Source organism: Cebus imitator, unplaced genomic scaffold (genome assembly GCF_001604975.1).
Source record: "Cebus imitator isolate Cc_AM_T3 unplaced genomic scaffold, Cebus_imitator-1.0 Scaffold203, whole genome shotgun sequence".
Taxonomy (NCBI): domain Eukaryota; kingdom Metazoa; phylum Chordata; class Mammalia; order Primates; family Cebidae; genus Cebus; species Cebus imitator.
Window position 1 is genome coordinate 1,599,494 of NW_016107518.1, and position 15,518 is coordinate 1,615,011.

The window sequence follows — 15,518 nt, forward strand, 5'->3', positions numbered from 1 at the left end:
CCTCAGCCTGGAATGAGGAGATACCTTAGAAAAGGCAGGGGTAAAGGGTCATCACTGGGTTTTAAGAAAACAAAACAAACAAACCCAACTTTGTTCCTCAAGTTTGATAAACATAGAAAAGTTGGAAAATAAAGGTACACCCAAATCCAAACCACTCGCCTGTAAACCAAGCCCCAGATGCCCTTGGCTCTGAATCGGACTGTGTCTGAGGCAGCCCTCGGCAGCTAAGGGAGCAGCTACCTGGAAGCCTGTGATTCTGAGTCAGAGATTTTGAGGTGGGTTAAAAATAGAGCCCTGGTGGCCAGGCGGGGGTGGGAGGAAGACAGCAATTTATCTATTGTGGTGGGAAGACCCTGGGGTCAGGGAAGAGCAGCGATGGGAGGTTGGGCAGGACGGAGGCAGTGGGTGGGGGTATGTTTCCCTCCAGAGACCTGAGCAGCTGAGCACCCAGCCTGGCTCAACAAGGCTGTGGCAGGTGATTTCAACCCTGAGGGTATGGCGGGGAGGCTAAGATACCAGCCCCAGGACACAGGCAGGGAGAACTCCTGCTCACTCTGGGGCAAAACACTACCCGCCACCACCAGAGAGGCAGCTCCTTCTCGGGTATGGGATTGTGAAGGGGCTAGCAATGGCTCTGCCTCAGAAAATGTAAAGTGGAGCTAGACAGGTACGGGGTGGGGAGGGGGAGTAATAGGTGCTTTCAAACAGTTATCAAAGTGTGGGGAGGGGAGGCAGGGAAGGCTTCCTCGTGCGTGTCACATGTCTGTGTCATGGGCTGGCACGCATGTGATGCTAAGCTAGCCTCCTTTCCCAATTACACCTGCTCTTCAGATGACTGCCCTCTCTCCATCTTCATCACTGACCTCCCAGTCACGGCAGTGACTTTACCACACATTTCTGCTGACCACTTAGGAGCTGTCTGGGGACCAGGGTTGTGTCTGTCCCCTGACACATGTTAGAGGACCCCTCACAGCACAGGGTGCTGGCCATTGCTTAAGGGTAGATGAATGTTTCTGATTATAAAGGTAATATCTGCCTGTTATGGGGAAGGGGGGAAAGGTAGAAAGGTGGAATGGAGAAACTCAAAGTCACATAATCCCACACTTAGAAATCATCAATGTTAGTGACTTAGTGAATCCTTTTTTTGTTTTATTTTTGGCAGTCTTTTCTTCCTCTGGCAACACTCTTGCATCCATCCATCTGTCCATCCGTCTGTCCATCCATCCATCCATCCATTCATCCATCCATCCATCCATCCATCCATCCATCCATTTAACAAAAAGATAATGTTACTGAGACTCCTCCCCACCCTTTGCCCAGCTGTGTGTTCCCATCTTAGAAAAGGGAAGAGAAATCATTTCTGCCCTTGGGGAGCTCACAGCACTGGGAGCCCTAAGACTCACCCTGGGTCTGTCTGGTTGGGGGAATGGAGGGGGACTCCGGGAGAGCAGTGGAGCTGCCTCCTTCATGTCTTCCCCAGTGCTCCTGGGTCTCGGTGCTAGGCCTGTTTGGGAAGAAGGGAGAACCTTTAAAATCCCTTATGGTGGAGGTGGTGTGGGGCGATGTCAAGGGGGCATACCCATAATGAGGAGGCCTATTATGGGTGGTTGGTTCTTCCCCCACCACCTGCACAGCTCAGGCTGGAAACGCAGTCTCAGCCTTGGTTGCAGTCTTCAGCCACAAGGTCCCCCCACCAGCTCTCTCTCATCGCATCCTGCCAGCGACCCCAGGCCCCCTGTTTCTTCTGGCCCATGTCTGTTCACTTGCCTTCTCCCCCACTTTCAATGCCTCCACTCTTTCTCTGCCACTTTTCCACCGTGATCCTCAGCACCGGGTGGGGCCGCCTGCTGAGGGCTATTGCTGTGAGTATTGGGGTTTGGATGTGCTAAGTTCTTCCCTGATCATTGGAGGCTTGTGAAAGCCTGGTGGGAAGGAGTCTGTTTCAGAGGGCTGCCCACGTCACGTGGCTTCTGCTGGGCTCCCTGCCACTCAGCCTTTGGCACACACTCCTGAGGCACGCATGGCATGCACTCATCTGTTCACCCACCCCCCATCCACTCATTCGTATGTTTTCACCCATTCACGTTATTTATCAGGACCTACCATGTAAAAGGTACTGTGCTGACTTCAGAGAGTCAGTGATGGCAAGTTAGACAGTCACACACACAGTTTCATTATAACATGATAAATACTATACGAGGGCAGTGCCTGTGAGGGGCAGCTAGCCAGATTTCTAGGATACAAAAGCTTCCCAGGAGAAGGGATGCCTCCTGTGAACCAAGGGGGATAGGTGGGCACAAGCGGGAAGAAGAGCTCTAGGCAGAGATGTCAGCATGTAGGAAAGCCCAGAGGCAAAGAAAGCGCCATGCAGTGAGGACACCAAAGGCTGCTGAGTCTGTCTGCAGCAGAGCATGCAAGGAGAGGAATGGGGAGCTTCAGGGCAGGAGAAGGAGGCAGAGTCTGGACCGGGAAAGGCCTTGGGGATGACAGTGAGGAATTTGGATTTCAGTTGGGGGGTGGTGGGGAACACAGAAGGATTTGGAGCTTGGCAAAGTGTGGAGAGTGGATTGGAGGAGGGTGCTGGCCCCAGCCCTGACCCTGAGGCATGTGAGGTCCTCAGCTGGGAAGCTGTTGGAATAGTCCCTGTGATGGGTTGATGGGACACGTTGGATCCACTGTGATGAAGTGTTGGAAGGCAAGGGAGATGGAAGAGTTGAGGATAACTCTGAAGTTTCTACGATATGCTTTTGGGTGTCTGGTGGTACCATTCTCTGGAAGCACCCGAGTGTGAAGGAAGCCGCGAAGCTCTGTCTGAATATGGCAAAGGTGAGGTTCCTGTGGGACATCCAGGTGTAGACATGTAGTCAGCAAGTCGATGCATGGCTATAGAGTTCAGGAGAGGGGGCTGGTTGACAAGGCAGCAGAACAACAAGACCATGTGGGTCTGTGAAGTCACCTGGGAAGAGTGCAGAGATGGGGAAGAGATGAGGGCCCCAGGGAGCAAAAACATGGAAAGGTCATGCCGAGGAAAAGGAGGCTGTTCAAGGGAAGGGAAAGGAGAGGCAGCAAGAACAGAGAAAAGCCAGTGGAGTGGGCCACCTGGGAAGCCATGGAGGAGCCTGTCTGCAGGGCAAATGATCTATGGGCCAGATGATGCTAAAGGCCAGGGAGGAAATGGACTGGAAAGTGACCATTGGATTTAGCAGCAGGGTGCATATTGGTGACGTGCTGAGCAGTGGACGGCAGAATCACTTCTCGGCCTTTTGGCTAAGATCAAGCGGAATGGAGAGGAGCGTTGGGTGAGGGGCATGAAAGCGAGTGTGGGGATGGTGACACCTCCTTCAAGGAGCCTGGGAAGAGATAAGACAGCAGGGGTTCAGGGAGGGATTTGCTTTTTTTAAGTTTCGAGAGCTTCAAAGGAAAAGCTGATGGGAAAGGATCAGTGGAGAGGGAGAGATGGAAGAGATAGGTGAGAGAGGGAATCTTCTGTAGATTAAGGTCCCTGGGGAGGAAAACGGGGATGGTATCAAGAGGGCAGGCAGGTGGAAGAGCCACTGATTCTCTTGTGACTGGGAGGAAGAGATAGGATGGGGGAGATGCTGCAAGGTGGTGGAAAGAGGAAGGGGACACTGTGGCGACTTTTCTTTTCTCTGTGGCATAGAAAGTGGTGTTACCTGCTGACACTGAGAGAAAAAGTGGTGGCTTCAGAGTTTTGGGGAGAGAGGAAATAATTTGAAATAGCAGCTGTGGGAGATGGGCAGGAGCGTTTACTAGGGTCTCCTGGAAGGATGGGGGACAGAGGTGAGGGCCGTTAATGAGGCCGTGATGAGGACATTGAGGCACGAGGAGCTAAGAAACGTGGATATTTAGCAGGACTGGTCTGAGGCTGTGGGATTCTCTACACAGCCCCCATGTGAACACGCAAAGGGTTGACTGTGGGCTGGAATTTCATGAAGGTGTCAGGACGAGGGGCATGGGAGTTAAAGGCACTGGTTTTAGAGAGGCAGATGAGCTGGACCTTGTGTCTGGGGTGGGGGGTGGTTGGGAGGATGTGGGAGGGTTCTGATGGGAGGATCAGAGGAGTCGGCAGACTAGATATTCCCAGGACACTGAAGAACAGGTGCAGCACAACTGAATAGAAGAGCCGGGAGGAAAGCAGGGCAAGGAGTACTACAGGATGGCAGAGATACAGCAGTGGGAGGTGGTGGCATGGTCAAGGGTACACTTTGGAATGGACCATTGAGGTGAGATTGTTAGAGTCAGGGACGCAAGCTACCAAGAGGCCAGGGTGTTGTCTGGGTCGATGATATGGAGTAGAAGTCACCCAGGACAATAGGATTTGGAGTGGAACGGGAGGTTGTGAATCAGATGCCAGCATTGCCAAGGTCCTTGAGGGTGGCAGATGGATGCTGGAAGGATGGCCAACAGATGACAAGGATACCCAAAAGGTCTCGTAGACATTTCTATCACAGGTAGGACGTAGCAGCAGTAGGGAGAGGGGAGGGTGTTGACTTACCCCTGACCCTGAGGTATGAGGGATTTGGGAGAGTGAAATCCTTAGGACACAACTTGGGTTCACTTAAGTGGGGAGGCAGAGAGGTCTGGGAGTGAAGAAGTTAAGAATGCAGGTGCCATGGGAGAGAGCACGGGGGAGAGAGCTGGGAGGGAGACAAGGAGTTGGGGGAGGCACAGAGTTCAGGAGTAACAAAATACCACCAGCCAGATTGATATTTCTGTAGAGTGGTTAGAAAGTAGGCCTCTGGAGTCAGGCTCCTTGGGTTTGAATACTTGGCCCACGATATATAGCAAATCTGTCAACTTCTTGTACCTCAGTCTTCTCATCTGTAAAATGGGCATAATCATAGTATCTACCCCATAGGGTTGTTTATGAGGATTAAATAAAGTAATCCAGATGAGGTGCTCAGATTAGTGCCTGGCAAATGGTAAGTGCCCGGCAGGTATTGACTGCCATCCTCCTCCAGGCTCACTATCTTCACTGTCACCTTGGACAGGATATTTGCTGGGTGTGGAAAACCTGGGGAATGGGAAAGATAACCCAGAGATCATATGAGTTGGAGGGGAAGGGAATGGAGGCTGGAGACCAGGAAGGAGGTGGGGGCAAGGATCCAAGTAATGGACAGATGCAGAAGCCATCACAGATGCAGCTGTACTAGACATGGTGACTGCTGGGGGTGTTGCTGTAGGGGTGAGTAGGAGGTAAGAGGCAGCAGTAAGGGATGGCTGTGAGGTTTTGAGCCTAGATGATTGAAATGCAGACTGTGCCATTCAGCTTTGAGGAGGAGGATGCTGAGTTCAACTCTGGACTCATTGGCTGTAGGAGACAGCCGGTCCCCCAGGTGGATGCATTTTGCAGGTAGGTGGGAATGCAGGTCTGGTGCTGGGAATGCAGGGAGTGGCACTGAGTGGGAGCCATCTGCAAAACGGCACTGAGTGTGCTGCTCACCTGGGAGAAAGCATGGAGACCCGCAGGCCATAGTCAGCACTGCAGGGACATGGGTGTCTGAGACAAGGCCCCTGTCCTCCAGGAGCCCGTGGTGTTTTAGGAGAACTAAAACCAAGGCTCAGGCTGTGCAGAGGCTTCAGTGGTCAGAGTTGAAAAGGTAGTTTGAAAGGTGGAAAATATTTTAATGACAAAACAATGACATTCTTCTTCCAGCTGACAGGATTCCCAGTGGATATCATTTGTGCCAAAATGTATGCAAGAAAGTATGCGTGTATGAAAACGGGTGCCTGTAGGAGGGCAAAAGACAAGAGCGTAGTTACAAAAAATGTATTCATGGTATTCCATGTCTGTGTGCATGCATGCTCATGTGTGCATTTGTGCATGTGCACGTGTGCAAGCATGTATATATGTGCATATGTCCTCAAAGGCAAGCCTGGGTGTGTGTGGACAAGAAGAGGCTGAAGGAAGTAATCCCTATGTGGGACCTCCACTTCTCCTACTTTCATTCTGTCACTGTTACCATCCTCTTTGGCCTCCAGGGAAGGAGAGGGCCCTTGGTCTAGTACTTGAGTCCCTGAGTTCAGGGTCAGCCACCTCCTATCGTGTCTTCCTCAGCTCCCTTGAGGCTATGAACTTCCTCTTACACCAAAACATGAAATTTCCAGGTATCAGTGTAATGGGCTGCTTGGCTTTTTGCTATCCCCATTCTTTCTGCTTATGGGACCTGCCCCTCCAGTGTCAGCCTATAGGCTGCCTCTTCCTGCTGAGAGGCCACCTGCCTGGGTGGACCCACTGGTCCAGGTAAGGATTGAGAGAAGACAGGTCTGGGAGCCTGGAGCTGAGCCTGGGCTGGGGCTTGCAGAGCCTAGTTGGTGTCTTGCTGGCCAGGACTCCTGTTAATTTAAAGAGCACTGGGCTGGGCATTTGGAGAGACCAGTCCCCCTAATTCAGGCTTGCGCCAGCTCCAGGATATCTGAGCATAGCCGTGCCTTGCTTCCCTGCCAGGGCATGACACTCACCACCATGGATTTACACCCTGGATTATGAGATTTATTCATGAGTGATCCTAGGGGTGGCCAGGTGTTAAGGGAGCATTGGGCATTCAGCTTGAAGCTTTGGAAATGTTACTCTTCCTTTCTTCGTTTTCCCTTCTATAGGACATGTCCGACCATGACTGACTGCAGATGGCCAGGGTGCCTTTACCACTTGAGAGGTGTGTTACTTCCTCTATGTCGGACAGCCCTAACATCAGGAACATAGGGCTCCCAGATCTCTTTGGAGTCTTCTCTTCTCTTTATTCTCTGGGGCAGAGGCTGCACCTGCTGTGGTAGGCTGCCTTTCCACGGAGATGCAAAGGTGTGAGAAAGGCATGTCTGCCTCCCACATCCCCCTAGGGTACCCACAACTGCAATAACTCTAACTCTGGAGTCCCAGAGACTTCTCCTAATCTTGCTTGTGTCCCTCACTAGCTGTCTAGCCTAGGGCAGACACTTCTCTCTGAGCCTCCGGATTATCATCTGTAACATAATAGCAGCCACAGTGCTGATGTAAAGGATAAATGAAGTAATGCATGGAAAACACAAAGTAAGTGCTGTATGCATGTGAAGACTTTATGAATAAAGTCTTTTCAGTCACCAAGGAGCTCCCAATAAAAATGCCCAGAGATACCAAGGAATCACTTGAGATGCTTCTGACAGCAGGATTAGAAATGAAGAGAGGTCAGCAAGCTGAGCATACCAGTGCAAAAGTGGTTGCCAGCTTCCCCTGGCTAAACCCACTGAACGGAGCTGGCGGGCGGGCTGGGCGCTGTCCGTGGTGCTGAACGCCACATTTGGCTCTGGCAGGCCCTGGCTTTCGGAGATCTGTGCAAGTATCTGGCAAGGAGTAAGGAAAGTTGTCCGGGAGGTAAAGCGCAGCCCCCAAAACCCAACTCCTCTCACCTCCTCCAGAAGCACTTTCCTGGGCTCACCCTTTTAGGCCACTGGGATCCTGTTTTTACAGACGCCTGGGCTCCTTGGGATGGTTCTTACATCATTGCTCAATTGTCTTCTATCCAAGCTTTGTCCTCTGACCAGACCATGAGTCTCTGGAGGTGAGGGCATCAGTGTGCTGAGGCAAATAAGTCTGTCATCTGATTGCTGTGGGGACTCTGTAAGCTAGCCCTTGCCTCCTGCTACCAGCTCTCCTGGGTCTATTAGAGGCTCCTCTGTGATCTCACTCCTAACAGATGTTTTGCTTTGGCTCTTCTCTAGGAGATTCGATCTTCCTCTCTCTTACCTCTTTCCTGCAAATTTATTGATTTGAATGATTAATTTACTCATTTCATAATATAGTTGGGCATAGGTCAGAGCATTTGACAGAAATCAATTGATTTCCTCCTGATGACAGTACTGCTGGTCAGGTACTGTGGTTATCCTCATTGAGCAGATAAGAAAACTGAGGCATGGCATGGTAAAGTGACTTGCTAGTAAACAATGGAACAGGAATCGAACCCAGGTTGGCTGGCTCCAGGGCCCATCCCTCCTCCAACCATGTTATGCTGTCTCTCCAGCAGCTCTCCCATGTTCCAGGGTAGTGGTTTGTGGGGAAGAATGCTCCAGGACCCCGACCTCAGTCCAGATCAAGTGCTGGAAATATCCCTGAGCATCTGGAAGCTGAAGATTGAAACCATTAGTCAGAGTGTGAGGAAATGGGTGTTTTTGCTTTATGCAATTTGGTTTTATGAAGACCACTAAATGCAAACATTCTCCTGTTAATTACTGTCTCAAATTTGAACTGTAATTGAGGGAACTAGAGCTGGGGAGAGCGTAGAAACCCGTTGCAGTGACAAGCCTGCCCAAGTCAGCATTCCCAGACGCCTTGCACCCACTCTGTTAATTTTAGAAACTCCTTCAGCCTGGGTGTATTATTAGCTTTATGTACAGAGGGCTATGTGGCCTTCAGTGGCCTTTCTATGCACAGTTTTAAAAATTTGTTTTCTTTTGTTTTTCCCAAGAGATTAAAGGAAGAGAGATGACAGCAGAGTGTATAGAGGGGTGTTTGTGCCCTGTGCATGTGAATGGAGTTACCTGTGTGTGGTGTCTAATGAGTGTACACAGCTGTCTTTGAGTGAGTTTCATGTGGCTGGGTAGAGTGTGCATGGCTCTAGGGCACCCCATAGATGCTGAAACCATTCTCCTGGGGCCCATGACTCATTAGCAGATGTGCTGTGTTCTTTGTAGTGAAGTGTGAAGCTGAGGGTGGGTCCTCAGGCCTTAGCTGGGTTCTCTCAGCTGGCATACGGGTACTGGGACCACAGGAAGGAGTGGTAGGTCAGGGGTTAGAGAGGAGCTGAAGTTGGCCTCTTGGCACCCGGCTTTATCCGCCATGAGGCCCTGTCTTGAGGTCCTGAAGGGCTTGGCTTTAAGCAGAGCTGCAGGAAGCTGACTCTCTTGAAACTGCCCTTCGCCATGCAGGGTGATGTAGGACCGCCGTCTCACCTACCTTCAGTGAAACAGGCCCTACCCACTCCTTGACTCACAGCCCCTACCCCCTCCTTGATTTACAGCCCCTCCTTGACTCACTTTTGAGTCTGGCAAACAAACAGACAATTCGCTGTGAAGTAATTTCTTTGCAAACCTTGGAACTGTGCAGGCAGGGGCACTTTGGTTCATGGTGGGAACCTATGAAGACTCGAGGAAAACTTATCTCTTTCTTTCCCGCTTCCTTCCTCCTGGCTTCCCTGCAGTAAATAATCAAAGATGGTGGAAAGGTCATTTCTCCTGGGAGAAGACATGCTTATTTCTGCCTGACTTAATACCTTTATCTGGTATTGTGTAACTGTCTAAATTAACAGCAGAAAGAAACAGCTCTGCAGTGCAAGTTTTTGGTCTTGGGGCCAGCCCTAGGATGGGTGGTACCTGGTCCCTGAGAATAATTGGCAAGCCTTGTGGATTGAGGTCTTGGCTACCTATGGTGTTTTCCCACTCCAGAAGGCCCCCTGCTTGGTGAGTTAGGAGAAACCCAGCGTAGACCTGTGAGTTGGTGTTGTGCCTCCTTCTCATGCTGCTCAGCCTCTCTGAGGCTTTGCCCTGAGGCTCCCTCTGCAAAGGACTTGAAGGTGCCTGAGGCCTTAGGAGAAATGATTCTGGAAGCCCTGGGCTGGTCTCTTTCCATTGCATTGAGTGGTACCTCACTGGTGTCTGAAATCCCCCCATTAATTCTTCTGCTTTTGAAGTTCTCTCTCCCCCTCCACACCCCCATGTTGGGATGCAAGCCTCTGAGGGAAGGAGATGGTTAGATATTTTCTGATTATAGGGTATGGACTAAAGGAGGGTGCTAGAGAACCAGTGTAGGAGAGGGCCAGATCAGAATGATAGGACTCATTGCACAGTGGGGAAACTGAGACCCAGACTAGGGGGGCCCTACCAGATGTCACGCAGCATGTTGATGACAAAGCTGGGGTTGGAACCTGGGCCTCATGCCTCCCAGGCACCTGCTTCCTGTCTGCACCTCCCCTACTTTTTTGTCGTGGTCTGTGGCATGTCTCCCTGACAGCCCATCTCAAGCCACAGCTGACCCTCAGGGAGAATGGGGCAGCCTAGCCTGAGCCTGGGGCGGTGCGGAGTGAGCTGCATCTTTTGCTAAAGCAACCTATTGCTTCTCTCTGAGTGTAACTGATTTGCTTTTCAGCCTGACACTTACTGCGGGGTGGGGACAGGAGGACGAAGCTTGTCATTGGGGGTCTGGGGAACTCATAGAAGGGCAGCACGGAGGATATCCTTAGTGAATGAAGAGCCTCTTACTGTGTCATTCCCTGTGCCAGTCTCCACATCTTGCCCTGGTACCCTTGTGCCTATCTTCCTGTCTCGGAACCTCCCAAGACTTCTCTCTCCCAGTTGCTGTCCCTCAGACCTTCCTCCCTTAGTCTGTTACCTGTCCTCTCTCTCCTCCTGGTGACTGACCCCTGTGTCTCTGGGCAGATTTTACTGGGACCTGACCATGCTGCTGCTGATGGTGGGAAACCTGATCATCATTCCTGTGGGCATCACCTTCTTCAAGGATGAGAACACCACACCCTGGATTGTCTTCAATGTGGTGTCAGATACATTCTTCCTCATCGACTTGGTCCTCAACTTCCGCACAGGGATCGTGGTGGAGGACAACACAGAGATTATCCTGGACCCACAGCGGATTAAGATGAAGTACCTGAAAAGCTGGTTCATGGTAGATTTCATTTCTTCCATCCCCGTGGACTACATCTTCCTCATTGTGGAGACACGGATCGACTCGGAGGTCTACAAGACTGCCCGGGCCCTGCGCATCGTCCGCTTCACGAAGATCCTCAGCCTCTTACGTCTCTTACGCCTCTCTCGCCTCATTCGATATATTCACCAGTGGGAAGAGGTGAGTGGTCAGTGCATATCTCTTGCAGGATGGGCCATCCCCTCCAGGGGGGTGAGGAACTGGCAGGGAACCTCAGATCATTGGGCAGGGGCTGTCAGATTGTGGCAGGCACACCTGCTCCAAGAAGACACATACTAGTAATTTCTTGACATCTTATCATGTGCTGGATACTTGACATGCAGTACATCAATGAAGTCCATAACATCTATAGAGGGAACCATATAGGTACATGTATATACTCATTTTTCACATGAAGAAGCAGAGAAACAGAAAGATTAAGTGACTAATACAAGGTTGCACAATTAGTAATTTGTGAACCTGGAATGTGAACTTAAGCTGATCACTTCCAGAGCCCACCTTGTTACTCACTGCATTATGTTGTAGGGTTTGTAAGCCTATAAGCTTGTTGGGGACAGACAAGGAATGGGGATGGTTTGCAAGGGCCAGTTGGGGGACAGTAGACAGTGTGGTGGATGAGAAGAACTAGAGAACATATCTTCCATCTGTATTGGGTGCCCTCTCCGCAGCTTCAGCTAATTTGTGTCAAGTAGGAGTGGACCCAGGGTTGCTAGATCTACAGCATTATGAGAAATGGAAGTCTGGATTTTTGTACAAATTTTGTTGTCAACTATCTTAGCTTGGGGTCTTCCTGAGCAGACCCTGAGACAAAGATTTGCATGAAAGTGATTTTTTGGGGATGCATTCCCAGGAAAAACTGGTAAGGGGCTGGCGGAGAGGGACATGGACAGGCAGGAAGCCAAGCAATGGTTGGACATTGTCGGAGGGCATCCTGTGGAGGGCAGTTTGGCTCAGCCCCACGGGGATCTGGGGATGGTGTGTGCCGCACCTGGGAGTTGCCCAATCAGGGCAAGGGAGTTGGGATTTTTCTATCCCCTTACATGTCAGTCATTGGTTCAGGGCACCACCCTCCCTCAGCACTCAGAGCCAAAGCAGTTTCCAGCAGCCTCTGACAAAAGGTGCGGCCGCTGGCTGTAGAGGGTGAAATCACGTGGGCAGGCTGGAGTCTTGTGCTCAGAAACTGTAAAGGATCCTAGGGGCTGTGGACACCGGCTACTGGAGGAAAATAAAACATTGAAAAAGAACTGGGTGGGCCAACTCCGTTCTGAACAAACCTCACTCATCCGTGGGCCGAAGCAGTCGTCTGCAGCAGAGGAGCTAAGGGCCGCACTGGGAGGAAGAGCAGCTGACCTTGCCAAATGCTTTGGTCTGTGTCTGCCCCCTACCCAAGTTACACGACTTGGCGGCAGCAGCAGGCTTGCCTGGGGGCCCTGCTGTCTCTGTCAGGCAGCCCACCTTGGGGTCGGGTGGTCTGTGGGCTGGACGAGCTTCCATGGAGGGCCAATTCCCACCCCATCCCTGTGCCACGTGACTGACTTCCCAGCCTCCAGGACCCTGGTTGCCTGGGCAGAAGTTCCCGTGCTCAGGACATGAAGTTCCCCACCAACACCCCCAGCAGCAGCCTGGGCCTTGGCTGGCAGTACCCATGGCTGATGGTAGAGGCGCGGGCAGATTCAGGTCAGAGGCGTCGTGAACACACGTGCCACGGGAGAAGTGTGTGCACCAGTCTGGCAGTGTTGCTCCATGGCAGAAATTCTCTTTGGCTTGGAAAATTTGCATTACTTATGCTGACAGAGAGGGGCCACAACTTCCCCAAGGTCATGCAGTTAGACCTCTGGTAGAACTGGGGCAGAATCCAGCTAGCTCTCTTGGTCCCCAGCATATAGTGTGGGCTGTCCCTGTCCAGTGAGTGGAATGGCACATTAAAGACCTGAGTTAAAATCCCAGCTCCACACTGCCTGGCTTGTAGCTTTGGGTCCACTTTGCCTCTCTGTGCCTCAGTCTCTTTATCTGCAAAATGGGTATACGTAGTACCTGATGTGTATAAAGCCTTAGCATGAACCCTGGTGCAGAAGGACTGTTTAATATATGTCCCTTTCGGCCGGGCATGGTGGCTCACACCTGTAATCCTAGCACTTTGGGAGGCCGAGATGGGTGGCTTGCTTGAGGCTGGGAGTTCAAACCCAGTTTGGCCAACATGTTGAAACCCTGTCTCTACTAAAAATACAAAAAAATTACCCAGGCATGGTGGTTAATTTTTTTGTATTTTTAGTAGCTACTCAGAAGGCTCAGGTAGGAGAATTGCTTGAACCCCGGAGGTGGAGGTTGCAGTGAGCTGAGATCGCACCACTGCACTCCAGCCTGGGCAACAAGAGCGAAACTCCATCTCAAAAAATACGTGTGTGTGTGTGTGTGTGTGTGTGTGTGTGTGTGTGTATCCCTCCCACCCAGTTGTCTTAGTAGCATTTCCTTGGTTCCTCACACCTCGCTGGCAAGAGAAACAGGGCAAGGTTAATTATCCCCATATGCCAAGTGAGGAAACTGAGGATCAGAAAGGCCAGCTGCCCCAGTTGTAGGGATTTTGGCCTGGGCCACCTGTCTCCTGGTTCCATGCACTTCCCGCTTTCTCTGATGGAAGGGGAATGACTTTGATTCTATTACTGTTCCCTCTCATGGCTGGGGTGCCTCCATGGGGACTGGACTTCATTCAGTCTAGCCAGTGCTTGCTGGGCACTCACCCGTGCTGTCCTGGGTGGGCGCTGGGATCAAAGGACCAGGATGACTGCTGGCGGAGAGTGGGAAGCAGTGGCCGGGGAGGAGATCTATGCGACAGGTCGAGTTGGAGGTGCCTGTGGGACAGAGGTGTGCACAGATGTGGCAGGTGGTCTGAGCTGAGGGCTGAGAGGGGACAGTGGCTCTGGAGGGTGGGGGATGGGTCCACTCTGAGGGGCTGTGAAGGAAGGATGGAGGCATGTTTCCCCTCATGCCCCGACATGCTTTCTTCCTTGTTTCCATCCTAGATGGAAATGTAGGACCAGGGTTGGCTCCCTCAGACCCTGAGAAACCCCCACCCTTCTGTGTCTCTTGGACGCACAGCTAGACTGTCATGGAAAGCAGAGACATGCCAGCTCTTTCCCTCCTCTGGCCTCCATTTGTGTCTCCAGGCCTCAGCCCCACCCCAGGGGCCGACCTTAGTCCTCCAGGGCCTGGGGGCTGTGGTCTTCTGTAGGATTTGGTAGAGATGCCAGTGGCTGCGCAGGGTACACATTATGCATCCTAGGAGCTCAGGCCCGGGGCTCCTGTCTCCACTGTCAGCCTGGCCTGGCCACCCTCTGGGCCATCCAGAACTGGTCAGGCACTGGTCCTGCCCTTTCTGTTGGGGAAGCAGAGGCCCCAGGAGGCCTTGGGTCAGGCCTCTGAACTGGATGCGCTGCCCCATCTCATGGGCAGGAAGGAGATCCCAGGAGGCCAGATGGATGACTCTCGCCCTTCCACACACACCCTTATCTCTCCTACCAGCTGGGGAGAAAATTGCTTTGAGCTAGTTTCTGCCGGGCACACCGCCCAGCCTAGGGCTCTCACTGAACCTCTGGTAATGGGCTGGGGTTTCCCAGCTGGCCCCAGGAACCCTGTCTCCAGGACCATAATAGGCCACTCCAGCCCAGGGGCTTCTTCCTGCCCCGCCTGGCACAGAGGCAGCAGCAGAAAGACCCTTTGAAGCCCTAGGTCCATATGAGAGCTGGGGAGAGAAGTATTCAGTACAGAAAACCCTGCCCTAATCTCTTTCAAGTCCCTCTGTGAGTCTCTTTCCTCCTTTGGGCCTCAGTTTCCCCACTTGTCAGGTACATGCTGATGTTCTCTGAAGCTGTGGCTCCCTGGGGCCCAGTCCCCAGCTCTCATCTCCCTTGGCGAAATTTATGTTAGCTGATCCTGAAGACCCTGTGGTAGCTCACAGGGCATGAAGGAGGATGCCCTGGGGTGGGGCTGGAGAGTTTACCTCCCACAGACTAGGGAAAGCTCGCCCCGGGCCGCTGCCTGGTGAAGCTGCAAGAAGCTAGGCTCCTGTCCCCAGGCTTCCACCGCCTCCCCTGGCCAGGCCCAGACCAAGCCCCCAAGAGATCCCCTAAGTTCTGGTGGCAGTCAGACAGTCTTGCGAGTCAGCGTAGGTGGAGTGGTCTAGCGCAGGTATGGGCCACCATCTTGGATGCCAGCCTCTGCCTCCATCCTGGGTGATCTGGGTCAGCAGACTCCCTCCCTAACCTCTCCAGCCATGTCTCCTCCCTCCCTCCGAGGTGTGAGCTTTTTCCAGGCATAGAGGCTATTGTTAGAAACCATGGTTACCCCTCTTTGGATGTTACCCTGCAAGGCCCAGCACTTCAGTGACCCATCCCAGAAGCTTCTTCTCTCCCGCGGCAGCCTGAAATAGCCAAAGAGGGGCTGGAGGCAGGAGGCCAGCCAGGGATGCTGTGTGGCCTCTGATGAGTACCCCCGTCCGGTGGCCTTGATTGCCTCATCTCAGAATCAGGTGCTCGGCATCTGCGAGAAGTGGAGACGACACGGAGGAGTGGTCCTAGGGCATGGGTCCCGGCCCTGTCTCCTGAGTCCAGGAAGGGACCCAGCATGACCCTCAGTGCAGCTGCCTTCAGGCTGCACCAGGGATGCATGTGCACCAGCTGATCCACCAGGCCTGGGATTGCCGTCTTCAACACAGACACTTGTTCTTGAGACACAGGTGGAAGTTGGTTGTTCTTCCATGAGGAGAAAATGAATCCATAGGAGGGGATTCAATCAGGTCCCAGGAAGAGGCCTT

The 15,518-nt window shown here is 52.3% G+C and overlaps 1 protein-coding gene across 4 annotated transcripts in view; it reads left to right on the forward strand.

Moving 5' to 3' along the window:
* HCN4 (hyperpolarization activated cyclic nucleotide gated potassium channel 4) overlaps positions 1-15,518 on the forward strand; it is a 49,312-nt gene that overhangs the window by 15,661 nt on the left and 18,133 nt on the right. For all 4 annotated transcript variants that reach the window (XM_017548068.2, XM_037745542.1, XM_037745541.1 and 1 more), the window contains exon 2: positions 10,426-10,849. In XM_017548068.2, the coding sequence (XP_017403557.1) occupies positions 10,426-10,849 (424 nt within the window). The remainder of the gene's footprint in view (positions 1-10,425; positions 10,850-15,518) is intronic.